General features: G+C 37.6%; 1 protein-coding gene across 2 annotated transcripts in view; it reads left to right on the top strand.

Moving 5' to 3' along the window:
• Positions 1-25,227, top strand: part of lrrc1 (leucine rich repeat containing 1) — a 50,255-nt gene extending 25,028 nt beyond the window's left edge. Inside the window, exons 5-14 of one of the 2 annotated variants that reach the window (XM_051916890.1) lie at positions 992-1,048; positions 1,179-1,242; positions 4,956-5,030; positions 5,173-5,317; positions 5,618-5,736; positions 9,059-9,142; positions 13,327-13,442; positions 16,375-16,529; positions 20,796-20,938; positions 23,843-25,227. In XM_051916890.1, coding sequence (XP_051772850.1) covers positions 992-1,048; positions 1,179-1,242; positions 4,956-5,030; positions 5,173-5,317; positions 5,618-5,736; positions 9,059-9,142; positions 13,327-13,442; positions 16,375-16,529; positions 20,796-20,938; positions 23,843-24,004 — 1,120 coding nt within the window. In that variant the 3' untranslated portion in view covers positions 24,005-25,227. Of the gene's footprint in view, positions 1-991; positions 1,049-1,178; positions 1,243-4,955; positions 5,031-5,172; positions 5,318-5,617; positions 5,737-9,058; positions 9,143-13,326; positions 13,443-16,374; positions 16,548-20,795; positions 20,939-23,842 lie in introns of both variants that reach the window. The other variant, XM_051916889.1, reaches the window with a different exon arrangement.
• Positions 25,228-25,507: the final 280 nt, after the last annotated feature.

Consider the following 25,507-nt stretch of genomic DNA (forward strand, 5'->3'; position numbering starts at 1 on the left):
GCACTAGAAGATTGTGATTGCTATCTCAGGATGTGTGTTAAGTGTACTTCCCACAGCGCCTCGCCCCTCTCTCTGATAGATGAACCTTATCTCAGTGTATATTATTTTTTAATAGAAAATGAAGATAAATAAGTAAGCCTGTGTTGGTGTGGGTTTGCTCTGGGAGCTCTGGTTTGCCCCGCAATCCAAAAACAAGCAGGTCAGGGTGATTTGGAGACACTAAAATTTATATATGAAGATGGTTGAGATGTCATTACCATGTTGGTTGCTGAATGAGCCATCTTGGTATCCTTTTGATGGTCTTTAATGGACCCATTATGCCCTTTTACAAAGTCTTGATGTTGTTTTTGTGCTCTACTAGAACAGGTTTTATGCTTGAATGTTCAAAAAACACATTATTTTCCTCATATTCTCCATTGTTGCAGCTCCTCTCTTCCCAGTCTGTCAGTAACGCTCTGTTTATTTCCTGTCTGTATGAAGCCCTTCCTTCTGAAAAGCACAGTGTGCTCTGATTGGTCGGCTGGAGCAGTGTGTTGTGATTGGTCAAGCGCTTCGAGCATGATTGGGAAATGTCCCACCCCTTACCATAACCGCCAGGTTCAACACACTACTAACTAACTCAACCAGGCCCCGCCCCTTTATTCTGCGTATGAATTATTTAAATGAGGAATATTGTGAAGAAAACTCAAGACTGCAATGGAGGCGTTTCAGGGAGTTCAGAAACACTGACACTGATATAGAGAAGAACTCCTGCTGGAGGGACTTTGCAGAGCTTTTTCATGATCAAACAGCAACATTACACACTAAAGAAAGATGAACATGGAATATAATAGGTCATATTAATCATAGTAGGTCCTGTTTAATGGTAATGTGTACAGTCACAATGAAAAGAAAACACATCATGATTAGATAATCTACTGCTCAAAATGTTTAAAGGTTTAAATTTACACACATCATTTAATATTATGCAATGTTTCTTTTTTTCATCTAGCCTCTGTCATTTGGTATCACTGGAACTCAGAGAGAACTTGCTGACATATTTACCAGAGTAAGTGCAAACCTCACAATGCTATGTGTGTGTTTTTAGTGTGTGTGTGTGTGTGTGTGTGTGTGTGTGTGTGTGTGTGTGTGCATAAGTTAAAAGCAAGTGAATGTTTATTCTATTTTGTTTCAATCAGGTCTCTGTCTCAACTTCATAAACTTGAAGAACTGGATGTAGGAAGCAATGAACTGTATAATTTGGTAAGTGTTGAGATATTCACAGCATGCTTATACAATAGATAATAATAATAATAATAATGGCTTTAGCTACACAAGGCTTGGAATATGTCTGCTGTCTCACATCATCTCTGGATTATTAGCCTGAATATGATGAAGATCATTTTTCATGCTTTATTATATATATATATATATATATATATATATATATATATATATATATATATATATATATATATATATATATATATATATATATATTGTGTGTGTGTGTGTCTGTGTGTGTTAGGGGTTGCACAGACTAATCGACTTTAATGCTCTGCCATGACGTTTTAAGCTTGATGTCGACTAGTCACTGATAATGTGATTTTGACACCAACAACATGACCACTTTGTAGAAGACCTTCAAACTGTTCTGACTTAAAGGATTAGTTCAGCTTCAAATTAATTTCCTGATAATTTACTCACCCCCATGTCATCCAAGATGTTTATGTCTTTCTTTCTTCAGTCGAAAAGAAATGAAGGTTTTTGAGGAAAACATTCCAGGATTTTTCTCCATATAGTGGACTTCACTGGGGTTCAACGGGTTGAAGGTCAAAATTACAGTTTCAGTGCAGCTTCAAAGAGCTCTACACGATCCCAGACGAGGAATAAGAGTCTTATCTAGAGAAACCATCGGCCATTAAAAAAAAAAAAAAAAAAAAAAAATTATTATATACTTTTTAACCACAAATGCTCGTCTTCTTCTTCTTCTTCTTCTTCTTGTAGAATTCCGGCAGTGTAGATGTGCTAAGTGTATTACTGCCCTTCACAGGTCAAAGTTTTAAACTAAATTCTCATATACAATATGCTAGTGCAAGTATATAATAATTAGTTCAAACTTTGACCTGTGGAGGGCAGTAATACACTTAGCACATCTACACTGCCGGAATTCTACAAGAAGAAGAGCTAGTGCAAGACGAGCATTTGTGGTTAAAAGGTATATAATTTTTATTTATTTTTTTTAGAAAATGGCCGATGGTTTCGCTAGATAAGACTCTTATTCCTCGTCTGGGATCATGTAGAGCTCTTTGAAGCTGCTCTGAAACTGACATTTGAACCTTCAACCCGTTGAACCCCAGTGAAGTCCACTGTATGGAGAAAAATCCTGGAGTGTTTTTCTCAAAAAAACTTTATTTCTTTTCGACTGAAGAAAGAAAGACATGAACATCTTGGATGACATGGGGGTGAGAAAATGATCAGGAAATTTTAATTTGAAAGTGAACTAATCCTTAGTGAACTAATATTTGAATGTACTATATATATTCTAACTGATCGGACTCAATGGTTTTCGTATAAATTACGATCAAAACTCCAAAAAATCCCATAGATTTACATTGGCTGTAATACTAATGCTGTCCTATAGAGGGGGCCACAAGATAAGAAATCTTTGAAGTCCAATTTTACGCTCCATTTCCGTTGGTAAAAATGACAAATAAATGCATTCTCTGAGAGCGCTCCACAAGTTATGTTTGTTTATGCCACCTGAATACTCAATGTAAAAATAAGCTGTTATGTAGGAGCAATAGTCTTGTGGGCGGCGCTGTGACATATCCTGCATCTATGCACAAGGACACACTAGTTCGAGTCCGGGCTTCAGGTTCATATACTGAAATGAGTTCTCTTTCACTGCTAATTGTGGTTCAGTGGTTTAAAATCACCTGTTTTTAAACCACAATGCTTACAAACGATAAGCTTTCATGATCGTGCAGCCCAGCAACGTCACATTAGTGTAACTGCGATAGAGACGATAGTCCAAAATCCCTGCCGGTTGACAAATTTCTGCCGGTTAATCGTGTCCACCGTGTCTCACTCCTAGCGTTACTTATTTGAAAAAGTAACTCAGATATTTTGTTGTAAATTTAAAAGTATTACTGATTACTAGGGCTGTTGATTTAACGAGTTAAAATTATTAATGCATTTATCGCACTTGCCCTGCCCCAGACCTTAGTAGGTCATGTGACATTTCATACAGTTAATTAATGATGAACATGATGCAGGGAAACAACTCACTGCATGATGGAGCCTATAGAATGCAGTTAGAATGTCCCTAAAATTCAAGATATGGGGGCAAAAATGCCCGTTCGGATTTTGTCTCATACTTATATTATATGATAATAGTGAAGCTTTATCACACGAGTAACAAGCGCAATATCACACGAGTGCTGCATTCGTCCTGAATTGTGAAAATGCGATACTGATTTTATACAACAGTTCAATAAATAAGTTAATATTGTGTTATTTAAGACACAATATTATCTGTTTTTGCTCAGTTTTGACAACGAAAATATAAAGACAAAGCAGAACTGTGCGTCTCTGAGCAACACACAGTGACAATTCATTTCTGAATCCGTGTTTTGAACAAATCGAGTGAACAAATGATTCAATGGCCCATTCATAAAGAGAACCATTTACTTCACTCCTGAATGAATCAGCCATTTGAACGAATCAAATAAATGAATGACTCAATGACTTAATCATTAAGACATTTACTGCCACCTACTGGCAGCTTTAGTTTCTTATTTATAATATAATTTAATTAAAAAATAATTAAATATTTCCATATTAATTTTAAATAAATAAAACTTTAAAGGTATAGTTTACCCAAAAATGAAAATTCGGTCATCGTTTAATCAACCTTATGGTACAAAAGTTGAATCAAATAAAATATTTCTTTCTGAATCTACTTTTTGTAATGTCTATTTGATGATTTACACAATAATGACTCTAAATTATCTTTTGGGGGTAATTTCTCAGCCAAATTTGATGTGCGATAAATTTTTGATTAATTAATCGCAACATCATGTAATTAATTTGATTAAAAATTGTAATTGCTTGACAGCACTACTGATGACATAACTCGATTACATAACACTTTCATGAAAATATACATCAGAACGACTTGCGAACAGCATAACTAAAATTATTCTGCTTGTGTTTCATGAATGAGGCCCTTTTTTAATTTCATGACAGTAAGCACACTAAAAATCACTGGATTTTTGAAAAAAAAAATAATTGGAATAAAGGAATAATGTGAAATACTACCATGATGTATAAGTATTTTATGATTTATTTATTTATTGCATTACAAGAATGTGAATTTGGGGAAAATGTGCTTAAAGTCAGCAATGAAGAAGGAATGTCATTGCCAGAGTGATGGGAAATTATTGTTTTTGATTACAAGGCCACATGAAATAATAATAATAATAATAATAATAATAATAAACACGCTTAGATAAATCAATTCTAATAAACACTGAAATATTGCATAAAAAATAAGAATTGTCCATTTTGATTTCATGGCGACTTGTCATGAAAATGTCACAATGCAAATAAATAAATAAAAATATTAATATTCCAAAAATGTCATTTTCTTTTTTTTTTTACTTTATGCAAAATACAATTTTGCTGTCTGTTTATTTTGGTGTGAAACATGTTTCTCTCGAGATTCACACATTAATTGACACATTGGTGCATTGATTTAGTCTTCCGCTGTTTGTCCAGGTTTAAACCCCTTGTGTCTCTGAATGTGACCCTGTTTGACAGACGCAGGCCTCTGGTGGACTTAACACAGTCTACACTGGAATGCCATTTCACGAGTGTTTCTCATTGGCCTGCATTCTTGTGCCCGCCGGTAACAGTCACCTGCTGTGTTCTTGCTGCTCCATCTGAACTCTGTCAAACTTGTTTTCTTGCAGCCTGAGACAATAGGCTGTCTCATCAGCCTGAAAGACCTGTGGCTGGATGGAAACCAGCTGTCTGAAATACCACCGGTAAAGTATTTCTGCAATGTCCTGTTGATGTCATTCTCAAAAACTGTCGGATCTGTTAGCTCTTTATCTGAGTTCTTTTGCATTAATTTCCCCAACATACGCGTGTGTGTGTTTGTGTGCACGTGTGCTTTCTCTGCCTCAGGAACTGGGTAGTATGAGAAGCCTTACGTGTCTGGATGTATCGGAGAACAAGTTAGAGCGCCTCCCAGAGGAGATGGGAAACCTTCTTTCCCTCACTGACCTGCTGGTGTCCCAGAACCTCATAGACATGCTGCCGGAGGGCATAGGTCAGTTTAGGGCCTGAGCGTTAGTTTAAGTGTGCTTCTGTGTGTCGTTGACCTTTATGACCTGCAGTAATAAGATGATAGCGATTGATGGGGTTTGTTTTTAATCAAAGTGACAAACGAAACCAGAAAATGAGTTTTGTCTTTGTTTTTATAGAGCTTATATGAACGGAACAGATGTTTGGACTGCTGATCTATATTTGTTCTTGCTTGTTGTGTTGTTGTTAGAAGAGCACAACAGTGATCTGTGATGTTTGATTATTTCTAAGCAGTAATCATACTGTAATATATGTTTTCCTTTAGGAAAATTAAGACGGCTTTCAATATTGAAAGCAGATCAAAACCGATTAGTCCAACTGCCGGAGAGCATCGGCAACTGTGAAAGCCTGACAGAACTAGTGCTGACAGAGAACCAGCTGGTGGTGAGTTACGCTCCTGAACCTGCTAACTATCTGCAGTTAACAAGGGCAAAATCAGAGGAATAAAAAACGTCAGCCAGATTAATGTATTAAGTATTACTCCTATAATATTTAAGTTTATTTTTAATTTTTATTTATTTTTACATTTACTTTATATGTAGGGTCTGTGTACATTCTGGACATTAGATTTTTAGTAGCACTTTATTTTACAGTCCTGTTCTTCATGTACATACTATGTACTTATTATAGTAATTACAATAACTGGGTACTAACCCTGAATCTAAACCTAAATCGAACCCCTGTAGTTACCTTATATTACCCAATACTTACTTAGGTAAGTACACTGTAAGTACACGTACTGTAAAATAAAGTGCAACCTGATTTTCTACTGAAAAAGAAAAAAATAGAAATGAGAAACTTTAACATTAGATGTTAAATTTTGATGTTAAATACACTGTTGTTTTATATAGAATTGTTCTATAGTCTATACAGTTTTTAATGCAGTTACATCAGAAGTAACTAATTATTTTACAGAGAATTAAGAGTAATCCCTTACTTTACTTTTTCAAGGGAAAAGTAATTAAATTACTTAGTAATGCATTAAAGGATTAGTTCACTTCAGAATGAAAATTTCCTGATAATTTACTCACCCCCATGTCATCCAAGATGTTCATGTCTTTCTTTCTTCAGTTGAAAAGAAGGTTTTTGAGGAAAACATTCCAGGATTTTTCTCCATATAGTGGACTTCACTGGGGTTCAACGGGTTCAAGGGCCAAATGTCAGTTTCAGTGCAGCTTCAAAGAGCTCTACGCGATCCTAGACGAGGAATAAGGGTCTTATCTAGAGAAACCATTGGCCATTTTCTAAAAAAAATAAAAATTATATACTTTTTAACCACAAATGCTCATCTTGCACTGCTCTGTGATGCGTCACGCATCACGTTGGAAAGGTCACGCGTGACGTAGGTGGAAGTACCGATCCAGTGTCTACAAAGTGAACGTGCAAAGACTAAGTCAAACGCCCTTTACAAAGAAAGGTAAAACAACGATGTCGGATGATTTTGAAGTTGGAGGAGAAAATGAGATGGAGTTTTTCGCCCTACCACGGTACTTCCGCCTACGTCACATTTTACCTTTCCAACGTGATTATGTAATGCGTGGCGCATCACAGAGCGGTGCAAGATGAGCATCTGTAGTTAAAAGGTATATAAATTTTATTTATTTATTTAGAAAATGACTGATGGTTTCTCTAGATAAGACTCTTATTCCTCGTCTGGGATCGTGTAGAGCTCTTTGAAGCTGCACTGAAACTGACATTTGGACCTTCAACCCTTTGAATCCCAGTGAAGTCCACTATATGGAGAAAAATCCTGGAATGTTTTCCTCAAAAACCTTAGTTTCTTTTGACTGAAGAAAGAAAGAAATAAACATCTTAGATGACATGGGGGTGAGTAAATTACTGAATATTCCTTGTCCTCTGTACTGTAACTGCGAGATCACAAGTCATTGTCAATGGGAGAGACGCGGCAGGTGTGCCAAGCTTGTTCACGAGAATACTGCACTTACAGCGCAAGATAATAAAAATCTGTCTTTCCTGGCTGCTGCTTGTCATTGACAAATCAGAGATTACTGTATTCATAACCAGTAGAACGGCATGTGGCTTTTATCTGAACTAAAACAACATGGAGCAAAATGTGATGGCTACTTGCAGCTGCTGATTTTACTCATTTTATTCTCAACAGGACATTCTTAAACTCTTAACGTGGCTTAATGTCCTACAGCCATGGAAAAACTCTTTTCCCTCACAGTTCTCTTGTCATAAACACTATCTACTGTTAAGACGGCTTCGAAATCCAAATGGAATGTCAATATTTTTATGTTTAGCAAATCGTATTTATTAAGAAAAAAAGAAATCGCATTATAAAGAAATCGCTTTATGCAGGTATAAAAATACCAAATTCAGCATGCACCTTATTAATAAAGCATGCTATGTACAGACTAGCCAATAGAGCCCAGAATATGAACATTTCACATTGTTTTTTCCTCCCATAGAAAACTATAGAAAATGCTTAGCGTGGCTTAATGAATTAAGACAGTGTTCAAAAAACAAATTGATGATGCAAACTATATACAGGCATTATCACAGTCTTAAATAGTCCATCAAACATTTTCTGTAGTTTTCTATGGGAGAAAAACCCTTAATGTGCCATTTTAGCTTGTGTGTATATAGTATGCTTTATTAATAAATTGTGAACTCAATTTGGTCCTCCAATATTAAAGTCTTAATACATTAAGCCACGTTAAGAGTTTTAGAATATCCTGTTGAGAATAAAATGAGTAAAATCAGCAACCGCGAGTAGCCTATCATGTTTTCCTCTGTTGTTTTAGATCAGATAAAAGACAAATGCTGGTTTATTGGTTATGAATACAGTAATCTCTGATTTGTCAATGACAAGCAGCAGCCGTAAAAAGATTTTTATCTTGCGCTGTAAGTGCAGTATTCTCATGAACAAGCTTGACCCGCCTGGCGCGTCTCTCCCATTGAAAATGAATTGTGAGCTCGCGGTTGTAGTACAGAGACTGAGGAGGGTTGACCAATCAGATGAAAGGGGCGTTTCTGCATATGTGAAACAAATATTAAAGCGTAAACTCATTTTTTACCCATGAACAAAATAACAAAAAATCTTGCTTAATTCTATTTTTTCCATTTCCACAAACAACAATCCCATTTCTATTTATTTCTTTTTCAGTATTTTCTGGAATAAATGGAATTACATTTTTTACTTCTCATGCCATGTTGTTGAAAGGGTCAAATATCTTTTTGTAATGGGAAAAATCATGCAGTACATTTTGTAGGTCACAGCGAAACATTTTGGTCATTGAAATGATTATTATTTTTAACTACAGCTAATTGAATGTCAGTTTAACACATTGTATTTAAAATTAAAATTACAAATGACATTTATTTTCAAAAATTATAACTGCTGAATGTGACCAATAAGAACGAGGGGCTGACTAAAGTGAGTATTTTGAATGGTGGGAAGATGTTTGATATGCAGAGTTTAGTTTCAGCCCTGCTCTAACACAGCTGAAGCCCAGAAGATGGGTTATTTATGAGTTTCATTAGCGATAGAGGTTGATATCCAGGAGCAGGACTGAGCACTTCTGACATAAAACTTCTACTTTTAAGGGGGCAAAATCCTTTAAATAGCGAGCCTCTTATATCACGCTCTATGCTTGCTCACTAGAGTTGTCATGTAGTCTTATTGTTGTTGGTTATTGATCATGTAAAGTGATTTGGGAATGTCTGTTTCTTTATCTTTCAGAATTTGCCAAGAAGTATTGGAAAACTAAAGAAACTGTCCAACTTCAACTGTGATAGGAATCGACTAACGTCTTTACCGAAAGAGGTATGCCATCCTAGACAATAGACCTTATTCACAAAACACGAGTAGGACATTTAATGTGTGCAGCAGGCCTAGGTGACATAACTACATTTCCCAGCATTCTCTGTGGCAGCACAAGAATGATAAAACCCGTAAACTACACACCTAATGTAATTATTTTCCTATTCTTCATTTCGTTGTGCTAGTGTTAAAAGCTTCAAATTCCCAACCTGCTTTTCAAGTCACACGAATGCTCATCATATCCTCGATTTCCCAACCTAAACAGGGACTTCCTAGGAGGACTTGATGGCATCATATAAGAAACTCTCTTATGAAACATCTCAAATTTTTTTGGCTTACATTTTCAGGTGTAATTGTCCTAATTGTCACTTGTCTGTGCCTCTGTTGGTGAAACTGTGTTTACTGTACATGTTCAGTAAATACAGTGGCACCTACAGCAAATTCTCAGAAACTCCTCGAATGTACCTGGAACAAGTTTTTCTTGCTGTTGCTTGTTTACCCATACACTATGTATACACTATATATACACTATATATTTAGGAACATGTTTAACAGTATTAAGAACGGAAGTCATTATTGTGTTTTATTGCATACGTTTTGCTAATTACATACATTTTGCTAATTACTTTGATAAAATGTTTTTAGGTGAGTGGAAAAAAAAAGGTTGTCTTTTCTATTGGCTGAAGGTCATCCTGCAGGTATTTCTGAACTGAAATGCCGAACTACACCTACGTTGGGTTAAAATGTCAGTGTGCTTCTTTTTAATGGCTGCCTTCACTGAAGGACTTTGAGTTGTTTGTGACTAGAACAAGTCCTTGATGTTTTTTCCCCCCATAACAATCTTGTCCTGAATTTTTTTTTTTTTTCTTAAATGTGACTTGAACAAGGCTCTTTTTGTTAGTTATACGTGAAAGACAAGAAAATCTTAAGATTAGATCATTATGTTGTTACAATTACAACTGTGATAAGAAATGAGCTGCAAGTCAGATACAATATCTAGTGTCACAAAGGCTCCTTTACATTGAGAAAATGGTATCCATCACCTGTTTGAAATGTATTTGGATTATCTGTGATGTCACAATGCTGTAATATAATAATAATAATAATAATAATAATAATTAGTTTTGTGGTGGTTTATTATTAAAGAGGCCATGCATTGTTATGCCCTTTTACAAAATCTTGATTTTGTTTTTGGGGTCTGCTAGAATAGGTTATTTTTATATGTGAAGGTTATTTTCCCCATATTCTCCATTGTTGCAGCTCCTCTCTTCCCAGTCTGTCAGTAACGCTCTGTTTAGTTCCTGTCTCTATGAAGCCCCTCCTTCTGAAAAGCACAATGTGCTCTGATTGGTCGACTGGAGCAATGTGTTGTGTCTTGATGACAGAAGCTTGACAACATCAGAATGACAACAATTAAGACACAAGTAATAATAAGAATAAAAATGTTTTCCGGACATACAGAAGAGAGAAACATCTCTGATGCATGTTAAAATACATCATGAACAACTAGTTGTTCAGTTCAGTTTCCTACACACTGCGCAGAATGTAAATGCGTTTGTCACTACCTGCATTTTTCAGGAGTTAATTCGGTTGTAGAATGCAGTTGTCACTCATGGAAATTACTGAGCTGTGTGTGTCCAGATCAGCATTAAAGGGTTAGTTCACTCAAAAATGAAAATTCTGTTATCATTTACCCACCCTCATGTCATTCCTTAAGACTTTCGTTCCTCTTCGAAACACAAATGAAGATCTTTTTGATGAAATCTGAGAGCTTTCTGTCCTTCCATTGACAGCTACGCAACTACCACTTTCAAGCCCCAGAAAGACATCATTAAACAAATAAAGCACTCGTGTCGCTTCATAAAATTGAGGTTAAACCACTGGAGTCACATGGATTACTTTAATGATGTCTTTACTAGCTTTCACAGTCAGCAGTCGACCAATCACAACAGACTGGGCCGTCTGACCAATCAGAGTAGAGTCGGCTCTCAGAAAGGCGGGATTTAGAGAGTCTGAGTCCTTTATTAAACCGTTTAGACACTGTGAGAAAAGAGCTTATGCTGTAATGTAGATTATGAGAAAATTAAACCTTACCTCTAAAACAAAATTAAAAGCATTTAAGATAGCATAATATGACCTCTTTAAGACTCGTTGTTTTGCCTCTTGCTTGGAGCAATAACACAAACTTGCGTTCGCACAAGTAAGTCTCCCTCTCATGCGAGTCACGACTGCTCTGGTTTACATGCTGACTCATCCGATAGTGACCCTGCTGCTTTAACTGGTCTAATGAAAGGTAATCCTCACACTTCCTAACCAGCAAATCCAGTTTCAGGGCCGAATCCAGTTCAGTGAAACCGCACCTCAGGTCAATCAGTGTTATTAGCATACTGGCCTGTGGCATCCTGCCATCACCTGTCACATGACTCCAGTCACATGACTTCGCCTGCTCGTACAAACTGTAGTACTGTGTTTTTGTGTCATGACTACAGCACTCGGGATGGGGTCGCCCGGACAAACACACGGCTCTTTGTGTTACTGTTCTGTCTCTTGTGTCATCTTCAACAGTCCTCGAGTGTCCTCTATGTTCTTGAGAAACCCTCATCTTATTCTGAAAGGGATTTTCTTCCATTTTCTCCTGTGTGAGGGGTGAAGACGGGTGCTAGTGGTAGCTGAACGGGATTTGAGGAATGCTATTGTCTTGTTTAAACAATGGCTTTGTATGAATGAGGCAGCTTGTTCTCTGAGACCGTTTGCTCAGCTGTGACCTCTGACCTCATGCAGTGGACAGCGCAACACACCGGTTCAGTCACGATAGCCAGCAAAATGTCATCTTATCATATTATTTGATCTTCAAGCTATATCAGATTATTAATCACTGTTGTTCTGATTTGAGAAATGTCTTTTTTCATTTCTTAAAATTATTGCACTTTCACATAAGTGCAAATCAATAGAACGTCAGCTCATTACACAAGGTTTATTTTACCTCATAACTAGCCGGCCAGATCTTGCTGAATCAAGTGAAGCAGAAATCATGATTGTGGTCAAAATTAAAATACGATTAATCATATAGACATATTTGTAACAAATAAAAAAACAATTGTTTTGTTATCTGGGATCAGTTTAATACTATCTCATTAGTTGTTATACCTCTAAAATTCCAGCTTGAAGTAAAATGCTTATTCTTGCTATTGTTAACCATTGTGCTCATATGTAAGCATTAAGACCAGTTCACACCAAGAATGATAACACATGTGACAGACGTGAAACTGTCTGGAGAAGCCGTGGAGAACATTATGCTGCCTGAAACATCATTCAGCATGACCGGTTTGGTGGTGGGTCAGTGATGGTCTGGGGAGGCTTATCCATGGAGGGACGCACAGACCTCTACAGGCTAGACAATGGCACCCTGACTGCCATTAGGTATCAGGATGAAACCCTTGGACCCATTGTCAGACCCTACGCTGGTGCAGTGGGTCCTGGGTTCCTCCAATGCCCGGCCTCATGTGGCGAGAGTATGCAGCAGTTCCTGGAGGATGAAGGAATTGATACCATTGAATGGCCCCCACGCTCGCCTGACCCAAATCCAATAGAACACCTCTGGGACATTATGTTTCGGTCCATCCGACGCCGCCAGGTTGCACCTCAGACTGTCCAGGAGCTCAGTGATGCCCTGTTAGGTTATGGTTCTTGGTGTGAACAATCCTTAAGTCTTCAGTGCCGGAAATGTGATCCAAGGCTCAAAACTTATTTTCTGAAAAGTTTCACAGGCCAACGAAGAAAAAAACATTGGCACACTCACTAAAGAAAAAAAAAACACTTAGTCAGCAGGCGAGTGTTTGCATCTCTCCATAGGAATCCATTGTTTCTATTCAAAATCTTTCACCTTTGGGTGTTTTCATTGTCATTTGGCTGCACATTAACACTAGTTCAGACCCTGATAATTGCTTCTGATTTTAGCTCTGTTTGTTTACTCTCACTGAAACGGCTTATTCAGGAAAGGTTTACTTGCTGTCAAGTGCAGCTGTGTTCAATTTACTGTGTCCATTACTGTCTGTCTTCTCAGTCATTTTCCTGCAGTTATTCATATACTGGTTGGGCTAATACTGTGCTCTCTTGTGGCAGGGTAACGTGTTGATTTTCAGGAGTATTTAGCACAGGTCACAAGGGTGTTTTCTGATTTGTCTCAGATCGGCGGCTGCTGCAGTCTGAATGTTCTGTGTGTGAGAGAGAACCGCCTGACGCGCATCCCTCCAGAGCTCTCGCAGGCTACGGAGCTGCACGTGCTCGACGTGTCTGGAAACAGGTTTGTCAGAACAAAGTCATCTCATCAGGGGGTTTGTGTTGGGGCTTGATGTAGACCGTAGGCATCACGCTAATCATCAAACACATCAATGAGTTCCTTTGACACGGACGTGTTTGCATCACTGTGCAGTTATACATTTATATGAGGCTCAGATCTTACTGCAGCACTCGTTGAAGGGGAAAAGAAGAGATCCCGGTTCAATACATCTGTGGGATGCAGTCGATTACGATAGAAAATTCCTCCCTTAGTTTGTGAAAATGAGCAAAAACTGTGCTTATGGTAATGCATTTACAATGGAAGTCCGTTGGACTGGGATACATGCTAATATACACTGTTTAAAATATAGCCACAGGAGTATATTATGTATGTTAAAGGGATATGTAATGAAGTTCTTATTTAGGGAAGGAAGAGGACAGGGTCGGCTTGACTCCTGACGGTGGTTTTATTGAAAAATTCACTCGCAAAACAAAAGGCTGTGCAAACAGCACAGCAGTAACAACACAGTCACAAAGTAACTTTTACTTCAGTAGCAACTTCTTTGGCACGTCGAGGTCCACCCGTCAGCAGTCCTTCTCTCTCCCCCATACTCCTGTTTCTCCTGGCGTTTTATACTCTCTCCACGCCAATTACTGAAACAAGAGACCGGTGTTCATTATTTGCGTTTAACCCACTTACTCACCGTGCGTCTCCCGACTCTCTCTCCCGCTGCAGACCTCGCTGAACCACGCCCCCCTCGCCACAGGATATTTCACCCAAAAATGAAAATTCTGTCATTATTACGTATGTTTCCACCCAAAGTTGCGAATTTAACTTGTGCACAAAATTGAAATATTGCTCAAAACATTTGCGAATAAAGCAGCGTTTCCATGCAATGTGTTCAAGAGAACAAAATCGTTACTTCTTGGGAAATTGACGCAAAATATCAGTAATAATAAAAATGGAAGTTGCTGCAATCAGGCTCTTTTTTCCTTCATCATAAATGAGTTGGTCTCAGAGCATCAGACGGAACACAATAAACTCTGTCATGTTCTCTTGGTCCACTAGTTAGTCCAGTTATCCAATCACAGCCTCTGCTTAGGCAAAGTCACGTGAGTTTTTTTTGTTGTTGTTGTTGCGCATCGAGGGATTTATTCGGTAAATGTTTCTCCATCGTAGTTTATGCGCACGTCTTCTTATCGGATAAACAAATTATCCACCTCAATTGAACTCGTAAGCTTTTTATGCACATTTTTTGAATTTATGTGCATCTTGCAATTTCCATTCAGTGTTTTAATGCGATATCCCAAAATGCACATAAAAATAGGGGGATATAAACATTGCTATTTACTCACCCTCATGTCATTTCAAACCCATAAGTCTTTCATTCATCTTCGAAATGTTTTATTTTAAACGGTTAGTTTCCTTATTTATAATAGGCTATTTATCATATAAATACACTCTTTTTTTTTTCTCTACATTATTAAAACTGGTAAAACAAGAAACTTCTCTTAAAAATGAAAAGAGTGATATTCCTAATAGAAATTCCAAAAATTCCAAATTACATTGTTTTTTCTTTTAAAATAACAGCAAAAAAGACAGTATCGTCACACAGAGGTTGCGTAAGTGCAATTATTCAGCAACCACAATCAATATAGTCGAGATTCATGTTTGGATTTATTACAGTTCATCACCGAAGGTTTGAGATTTAGTTTCAGCAAACAATGCAAGCGGCTCATGAAGAAACAGACTGACTGAATGCCACTTTCATTTAAAGGGATAGTTCACCCAAAAATGAAAATTATCCCATGATTTACTCTCCCTCAAGCCATCCTAGGTGTATATGACTATCTCTTTTAGACAAACACTATCAGAGTAATATTAAAAATATACTGGCTCTTCCAAGCTTTATAATGATTTTGAAGCCCAAAAAAGTGCATCCATACATCATAAAAATAATCCATACGGCTCCAGGGGGCTAATAAAGGCCTTCTGAAACAAAGCGAATGGTTTTTGTAAGAAAAATATCCATATTTAATACTTTATAAACTACAATAACTAGCTTCCGGCAGACAGCCGTACGCAAGTCTAGTTCTGGTGGAAGAGTGACCTTTGACCCGATGTATGACGTAGGATGTAGGAGTAGCGTAAGCTTAGATGCCTCTCACAGTTTAAACGAATAGGGCTGGGCAACAAACTCAAGCTCCTCTTTTCTTATATCGAAATCCTCCGACATTTCTCTTTAAAACTTCTTGTTTTAGACTTCTAATTCGTGACCGGTGTTTTGTTTTGCTCTATCCTCTGTGCTTCCGCGTTCATCAATACGTCATATGTCGGGTCAGAGGTCACTCTTCTCCCAGAACTAGACTCGCATATGGTATTTTTCTTACAGAAACCATCACTTTACTTCAGAAGGCCTTTATTAACCCCCTGGAGCCATATGGATTACTTTTATGATGGATGGAAGTGCTTTTTTGGGCTTCAAAATCTCAAGTCCCATTCACTACCATTATAAAGCTTGGAAAAGCCAGAATATATATATATATATATATATTTTAATATAACTCTGATTGTGTTTGGCTGAAAGAAGATTTGAGGGTGAGTAAATCATGGGATAATTTTCATTTTCAGTCTGTAATATTGTGTCTCATTTTTTCCTGACAAAAATAAAGAGAGATTTTGGTGAATTTTTTATTTTTTAACAACATTTTAGTCTCGTCTTTTTTTGTTTTTTTGTTCCATGTTGATATAGTCACAATTATCGTTTAATGACCGTCGTCTCTTCATAGTCTCATCTTCGTCATGGAAAAAAAGGTTGTCAACAAACATTTTTCGTCGTAGTTTTCGTTAACGAAATGAACACTAGAACAGAAAATATCGTGCTTTGAGAGTTTGCAGCATTAAAGAAGGCAGAAGTGCTTCTTGTGAATGATATTCTGTGTGTGTCTCTGTGAAGGCTGCTCTATCTGCCCTTGACCCTCACTACTCTGCGACTCAAAGCGCTCTGGCTGTCGGAGAACCAGTCTCAACCCCTGCTCACCTTCCAGACGGATATGGACCCCGAGTCTGGAGTGAAGGTTCTGACCTGTGTACTGTTGCCTCAGCAACCCTGTGAGTTGGAAAACAAAGGTAAAGCTCTGATATGTGCATGACGATGCTTTAAAGATTCTGTAAGCTGATTTTAATGGAATGATGTGCAGAAAATGGTGCATCTACCTGACATATGTCTCTGTGGCGGCTCAACGAATTTGATTTCGGGACATCAGAGAACTCTCTGCCTGTCAGCTGTTCTGGGCTTTGGGGTTTGCCTGCTGTTTTGACGAGTGGAAGTTTTTGTAGAGAGCGGGTCAAATGTGGCAGAAGTCAGCAAAACTGTTTACCGGCCCTGTGTGTAGGATAGGTTTGCATTAAGGATGGTAGATCTCTCTCTGTCACTTTCATGTACAGTAGATTTAGTGTAATGTTTGCCAACCAAAAAGTTTTTTTTTTTTTTTTTTTTTTTCCCTCCCAAAACACCTTTACTAAAACTAGTGGACTTCTGGGAGGGAAGTGATAAATGTATAATATGCCCTTTAAATGTTTCCATTCTGGCCATAAATCAACACTATAACACTTTCGAGGCATGGATAGATGGTTTGCACTTGTATCATGATTCTGAGTTTATCTTCGAGAATAATCTGATGTTTTCGGGTGTAATGTACTGCATTCATCTAGCGCCGGTCCTGTGGGATTTATCAGGGGCTCGACACACCCGTGTGATTCCGTCAGACTCTGTGATGAGTTTGTGTATGTTGAGCAGGTCTTGATATCTCTGGCCTCCCTCATGTGCTGCCTTGCCTTCTCCACACTGCAGCGGATTGGACGGCTAAAGAGGCTTATCTCCTCTGAGCTCGGCTCACAGACCCCTCCCGCATCCGTATCTTATCCTACTGCCATTGAAGCTTGTCTTTTCTAAAGCCTTTAACCTCTCTTTCATTATGAGGAATCCAGGGCTTAATGTCAAGAATACTGTAGAGTTTTCATTTTAGTTTTAATTTCATTTGTGCTAAGTACACTACCATTTAAAAGTTTGGGGTAAATATGATTTTTTTAAAAAAGAAAAGAAAAATAAATTAAAGGGGACCTATAAAGCCCCTTTTACAAGATGTATTATAAGTCTCTGGTGTCCCCAGAGACCCCTGCTGATCATTTATTATAGCTTGTCAAATTTGCCCCTATTTGGGTGTGAGCAAAAACACAGCGTTTTTGTGTGTGTCCTTTTAAATGCAAATGAGCTGCTGCTCCCGGCTCCCTTTCCAGAAGAGGGCGGAGCTTTAACAGCTCACGCTTCGGTTGCTCAACAACAACAAAGCTGGAGAATCTCACGCAGCCAAAATGAGGATTGTCAGTAACGGTGTTCAGCCTTACATTGTTCAAACCGGAGTCGACACTGATGGAGAGACTCAGGAAGAAGTTACAACTTTTAAAATGAAACTGGACGTTTCTGAACGATTAGTGGATAAATTTATGTAGTTGCTGTGGAGTTGATTCAACTCATCAACTAGCATGTGCCGTCATCAGGCCCGGATTGGCTAATCGGGAGCACCAGGAGAATACCCGGTGGGCCGGTCTGTTTATTTGGCCGCGAGGGCCGGTGTTGTCATGGCACTGGGTTGAAATATGGATGCTCTAGAAACTGTCAACGCAGCCAAATGTACTAAGCTGAGTAGCCTAACTTTTTCCTTAAAACCAGTCAGTGACGGATTTAGGCCTGGACGACATGGGCAATAGCCCAGGGCGGCATCTTGCTGGGGGCGGCACGGGGCACCCGCGCAAGGAAAAAAAAAAACAAACGAACGAATGCGCGTAACATCAATGATATCATGTCACTCTGTAAATTAACCTGGTCGGGAGGGACTCGGAGTGTGCACCCAGAGAAGACAACTCACTCAAAAGTATACGAGAAGAAGGGATGAGGTGACGTCTGTAGGGACAGCGGGACAAGATCTAAGTCAACACTAAATTATGGTAAGACAAAAGGTCTAAGCCACCGGAGGCCGATTTAAGTAACATAAATAAAAAAATTAAAAAAAGGAAGAGGGGGAACATGCAAAAAATAAAGGCATGTATGCAGCTATTACTCATATCGTAATAATAGTAGGCAAATAATAAAATATAGGGCCTATCACTTATGTTATGTTGCTTGCTATGCTATTATGTATTGGCCAACAATATTAATTTTTCTGTCCAACTAGCTTACATAACCAGACAGTAAAATGTGATTTTGTAACATGATGTAACTTTTTTTAAACAAACGCGATACTTTAATATTTTACTGTAAAGTTGTGCAATTTTGGAGGATTTATGGTATTTTGTGTTATTTATTTGCCTCAATTTGTAATAATTTAAGTATATACATTTATATAAAATAGCAAAATATTATGTTAAATCCACTTTAATAAAGATCTACATTTCTCAGTTTCATTCATAGTGATAGATATGAGAAATGTGCCTGGGTTTAGTGGACGGTTGCTGCCATCTACTGGAAAGCAAACACTTAATTAAATTAAAATTAAAATAACATGAATTTTTAACTACAGCCACTAGATGGCTAGAGAATTAATCAATGGTTCACAATATACAATCATTATTATAACAATAAAAAGGACTCTATATCAAATTTTAGCATTTTTTGTACTATAATTTTTATTTTTTATTGTTTTTATTTTAGGGGGGTATTTAAAGATATTTTTGAAAAATACAATTAATTACAAGGCTGTAGAGAACAGTGCACTATTGCAGACTTATAAACTGAGGTTTTAATTACATTATTTTAATATAGTCAGTCGTGAATTAAAGTGGGCCGGTCTAAGGCATGAAACTCCAGGGCTGAAAATGAGTCCCAATCTGGCCCTGCCCGTCATGTTAATCTTTTGTGCAAATCCAGTGTTGAATTGACCCTCGTTTGTGAAGCAGTCCGGTGTAAAATGACGGCATGACAACAACACTCTACTACAACAACTCTTCCTCTTCTCTAAAGCAGCCCAACATGGCCTCATCCCCTTTGTTGTGTGTTCTCGGGGGCGGAGTTTATGTAAATTTTAGGGTTAGTGATGTCACTAAGCCAGGAAGAAGCTCATTGTAGTCCCTACCAGCTGTTTGTTGTAGTCCTTAAAAAGCAATTTCTTTAAAAGAAAATATCTCCCTTTGCATTGAACTTTGAGCGTCGTAACTTTGCAGATGTTGTTTATGCTCAAACAGCAACATTACACACTAACTAAAGTTAAAAAGGGAAATCATAATCAACCTCCCCTCCAATAATTTTATTCAGAAATGATGCATTAAAATCATGAAAAGTGGCAGTGATGAGCGCTGCGTTTTTCCCAAAGTTGAACATTCATCAACTCTCGCTCAGCGCTTCAGTGTGAAATAGATGCTCAGTGCCTCGTTACGCTCCTGGCGTTTAAAAATGCAGCGCTCCCATTGAAAACAATTGGAAAAATATACTAGCCTCGGGAAAAATGCTTTGGTGGACACCTAAAGACATTGACAGTGTTACAAAAGATTTCTATTTCCAGCCTAGGAAAACTGACATCTTGTACTTTATTTAAATATTATATAATATGTCATATAATAAGATTTTGTAGTCATATAGCGTAGTTGTTCCTGGAGTCGATTGTTTTATTTGTGATAACTCATTGTGTGGACATTTTTGGCCTGGCTGCCATACAAAGAAATTATGAACATGCAAAAACGAGAGAACCAACAAAATATTAATAACTGATTATGTTGTAGTCAATGTATGCTTTTTCCTGTGAGATTTTTGTTCCGGTGTAATTATAGATTTCAGTATGAGTAATATTAATTAACTTAATTACATATACTTACTATATGGTTTAGGGTTAGTTGCATGTAATTATTCATACTTTATAGTTAATCTGTAATTTATAATTACTATAGTAACTACATATAACGTAACAAGGACACTAAAATAAAGAGTTAACAACTTTTCTCATCTAGTCTAGATCAGATCAGGTTTGCCTCGCTTTCTAAAATGGAAAAGGTGCCTGTTTCATAGTGACTCGTGTGTCTTTATTTGGCCAATTAATATGAAATCACTTCCTCTGAAGAGCTGATATGTTTGTATGTGTTGGAGGTCAGGTCACTGCTGGACGGGACGGGTGAGGGGGGTTTGTTTCTCTGTAAGCCTGTGACTAAGACTGGATTTGAAACAGTGATCTCTCACAGTGGCCTCTCATTGGAATATAAACTGAAAAATAAATGCATTAAATTTTCCTGCACTTTTTTTCTGAACCACTACTAGATAAGAGAATGTGTTTGATCCAAAGACAGAAAAATATGTGTAAAACAAAACCAAAAAACAATGTTTGTGTTCAGGTTCAGATAACCTGGCGCGCTGTGGGGCTCTGGAGAGTCTCGTAGAGAGTGGCGTACTGGACGACACCTGGGATGACAAAGCCACAAACAGGATGAGCACCATTCGCTTCATGGAGGACGATGATGATGAGGATGACGAAGAGGTGAGGAAGAAAGAGGCTTGGCTTAATGTAATCAATGGATATAGCATGATTAGGTGTTTTGCAAAAGTGATACATATCAAGTTCTAAAGATTATTTACAGATAATAGACCTTCATCAGGGTAGACGCCATATTGAATTTTACAAGGATGAAAACAAGACACTGAGAGATAGACATTCACACCAAAGATGATAACTATAATGGTAACGATAACTGTACAGTTTTAATAATCATTATAATTCTATGAGAATAGGGACGTTTACACGGTAGCTATAATGATAACAACCAAGACACCGAAGAACGGTGGAGTGGAGGCAACAACCAATAAAACACAGATCTGCAACACCCTCATTATACAGTACAGACAAATGAATATTGAAATATGAGCAGAGAAAATAAACATACTATGACAACAAACTCCTAAAAATCCTATCATTAGAGACTACTAACAACTATCATAAATCAAATACGTTTTGATAAATTATTCTGAGAAATATCAACAAATCAGCATTATAACTTTGCAAAGTTTTTGGTTCGTATGAAAAATAAGGAAGAAAAAGTCTAATAATATTTTCATCATGTTTACAATCTCTGAACAAATGGCACACTTCGGTTTAACTCTTTCCTGGCCATTAACGTAATTTTCCGGCTTTCTGTGTTTTCACTGTTATATGGTAGGGGGCGCTATGACACAACTTCTGAAAGAGTAGAGAATCTCCAGATCAAAACACAGACAAAAAAGAGCAGATACAAGCAATAAAAACATTACTTAGGCACGTTGTAGTCTTTGGGGGGGAAAGCTATTTTCTTAGCTTTTTGTTCAAATTGTTTTTTTAAGTGTTGATAAAAAAAGAATGCGTGAAGCTAGAATAATATATATATATATATATATATATAATTTTTTTTTTTTTTTTTTTTTTAAGAAGAGGTTCTTTTGAGAGGCTCTGTTCTTTTGATCTACTGCATGTTCAGATATTCATACAACGAAGTATTCTTGGGGCCATAAGTCTTGTGAAAATGATCAAAAATGCTGGCAACTATTTTAAAAAACGCTGGTGGGGAAAGAGTTAAAATATAAAGGCATAGTTTCTTTTTGATCCATTCTTTGAAATGTCGGCTTTTACAGTGTCTTCAGTGTATCATAAACCATCGTGTCATCACGTTTATGATCAGACGTACCGCTGTATCAGTGTCCTTATCTGCACCTATATATTTCATTTGAAGAAGACATGATGAAATATATGCACACATATGGTGCAGGTTCATGTTTGGAGCACTAGAGTTTATAACTAATCTAAACACCTCTGATTGGCCACTGCATTCATAAGCTCAACAGAAACATGTGTGATTGACTATAATGTTCAACGCTGCATAAAATGCCTAAAAAAATCTGATGCAAGGTGAGCAGATTTAAATATAAAGCTGTAATTGACACTTTTCATTCATTTCGCATTTCACTTTAATTGACAGTCATAATAGATTTAGTGTTCACACTTCATATCATGTGTCTTTAACTACTTGCCTAAAAAAAAACAACAACAATTGTTAGGTCGAGTGTACTTCATGTTGTATTGTAAAACACTTTTGCTGCTGTTGAGCTGGATACGGGTAAGGTCAACAGAGTAATTATAGATTGGATTAAGGTTAGGTTTAGAGGTAGATTCAGGCTTGGTACCTAGTTATTGTTACCCAGTTATTGTAATTATTATAATAAGTACATGCGGAACAGGATTGTAAAATAAAGTGCTACCGGTATTTTTTAAATACTAGTTTAATTTGAAAACATGTATGTACTCTGTATCAGATGATTCATTTAAATGTTAGTAAATAGTTCTAGGAACTTAGTTATAGGAACTAGCCTCCAGGGTGGTTCCCCGAGAACTAATAGTTTCCCTAGGGCTATTTTCCTGGTTGCATTCGCACCGGCAGAAGGAACTCTGAAGTTATGTAAACTGTGCGTGTTGTTGTGACTTTTATTTTGACAGCGCTGAGAATGCCAGAGCCTGAGCACACAGCGTTCACATTCTCCGTCTTCATTAGTTTACGATCTGTTTAACATCCTGTCTAATATGTTATTAGATAGAACTGTTATACAAAGAAAGAATACGGTATATGAAAAAGTATTAGTGTTTGCCGTATGGTTGATGCCCAGTGCCGCTAGCTGAGTAGAAATACATAATCATGTTTCGCTTGGTCCCCTCAAAGTTGCGTTGGATTTTCTCCTTAACTCGAGAGGTCCATCTATCATTGTTTTCCATGTTCGTAGAGTTAGTTTATGGAGTAAATATAGGCTATAAACTGTATGTACACACAGCTTTTTTTTAAAATGGCGGGTGCCGGTGTTTTGTGTGCGTTCGGCCAATCAGTGTAGACTTGCGTCACCGGTAGTTCCTATAGTGTGAGTTAGACCCTACTCTGAAGTAGGAGGTAATTTAGTCCCCCAAAAGGAGTTCCTAGAACTAAAATCGTTCCTAGTTCCTGAACATGGCAAAATCCGGGTACTTCCGCCAATAGTTCTAGTATCTATTAAAAGGTTCCTCCGGTGCGAAAGCCCCTATAGTGAAAAATACTTAATATAAACTGATTTAGTTTAATTGTTCTTTTTTTTTTGCCCCCTTATCTTGAATCTGAGGGGTATTTTTGTTCATTTTGCCTATTAATTTCTGACCCTGGTGCAGAGTATACAAACTGCAGAAATAGTAAGAGTTCATACTAATATGTTATCTTCTCACCAGGCTGAGACAAACTCATTAAAACAAAATGTGTCCATCCTCAACCTTCTTTTGTTCAATCAGAAATACAGTGAATACTTACTGTTACATGGGTTCTTAAAATGCTTTGAAGGCTGTCATGATGGGCAATTGTACGGCCTCCTCCATCTTTTTTTTTTTCTATCTGTTTCTCAGAGAACGCTGTTGCGACGGGCCACTCCTCACCCCGGCGAGCTCAAGAACATGAAGAAGATGGCCGAGAGCATCCGAAAGGACATGAACGCTGCCAAAGGCCTGGATTCCAACAAAAACGAGGTCAATAATGCTGTGGAGCGAGTGACCACCACGTCTGTGTGACCGCTTTAACTCCGAGATGTCTCTTACCCAATGTGTCTCTCCCTGAAGCCCCCGCAGAGCCATTCCTCACTGTTTTCTCCCAGGGGCTGACCACCCTCATGCTCTCCTGGGACCACCAGAGCCCCTTTTCCAGCCCTGCTATCTTCATCTGTGTCAGGGGCGAGCCCCGCAACAAGGTGCCTTGTTTTCTAAAGACCTCCAGAGCAATAACCTGCGAAGGAATGCACATTTTTACTCTTCAAATCCAGTGCTTTTCATTTGCTTTTCTGACACAAAATAGGTAGTTGCACTACAAGTCTTAGCAGAATCTTTAATATAGAAATATGAAATTTATATATATATATATGCTCTATTTTTTTATTTTTTCAAAACACTGGGTGCATTTCTATCTATCGGTGACACACGGAGCCCAGGCATTTTTGGACCTACTGATTTTAAAAATTCTTGTATAGTTGCTTGTGAATATTGATACTTTTATACGTGTGGCAGCTCAGGTGGTGTCAATTTTAGAAACACACAAAAATGTGTAGCCAGTTTCTTAATCAATGAACTTTCCCATCGCTTGGACTTAATTTCAGAATTCAAAAGCATTCGAACAAAGTGGCGTACACGGTTAATTCTGATCTGAACATGAGGGGGCAGCTCTGTATTTCACTACCAGGTGTTTCTTCATAACCCATTGTGTGTAAAGAACATGTTTTGTACTAAAATCCAGTAAGGGCTAATGCGGTTCAGGACCGTGAGCTGAAACACTCCGACTTTTGGACCTGTCTGACAGACCTGCACTGTGCTTTATCACCATAATAGTCCTTCTGCTGCAGTTCAAATGTGCTTCCAGCTTTCTTAAAGCAGGTACAATAAAAGTCTTTTGTAATTAAGGTAAGGGTAGTTATTATCTATAGCTTTGGTTTAGGTGAGCAGTTTTTCCCTCCAAGTGCCAGAATGCACTTTTACAAACAACGCTATCATTTTTTTTTTTTTTTTTTTTTTTTTTTTTTTTTTAAATATATGTATGGTACACTACGGACTTCATTTTACATTGTATGCTTTCATTTGTATTCCAAGACAGACAGATTTGGTTTTTAATGTTGATTTTTATCCTTGAATTATTTCTTGTAAATGATGAAGCTGCACAGAAAACAATCTTAAGCAGGCGCTGTTTCTGGGCCAGTACGTTTATGACTTTAACCACTGAAATAATAAAATGACTTTATGAAAGCAAAGGTTATGATTCATTATTTATACTTAGATTTAACATTAATCGAAAATCCTACAGATGTCTTGCCACTTGCTTTTGTTCGTTTCTTATTAATGTTAAAGAAATAGTTATTGCTTATTCGCCCTCATGCCATTCCAAACCTGTACGCTGTTTGGTTTTCTTACAGTCTCTTTCTATCAATGTTTTATTATCTCCAGCTTCAGCCCACTGTTTGTTCACCCAGGCTTGTTTTCCTCGCTGTTTCCTCTGCTCGCATGTGCTGCTTTTTCTGCTTTATTACAAGT

The sequence above is a fragment of the Ctenopharyngodon idella genome, chromosome 13, assembly GCF_019924925.1.
Source record: "Ctenopharyngodon idella isolate HZGC_01 chromosome 13, HZGC01, whole genome shotgun sequence".
In the NCBI taxonomy this organism is placed as follows: Eukaryota; Metazoa; Chordata; class Actinopteri; order Cypriniformes; family Xenocyprididae; genus Ctenopharyngodon; species Ctenopharyngodon idella.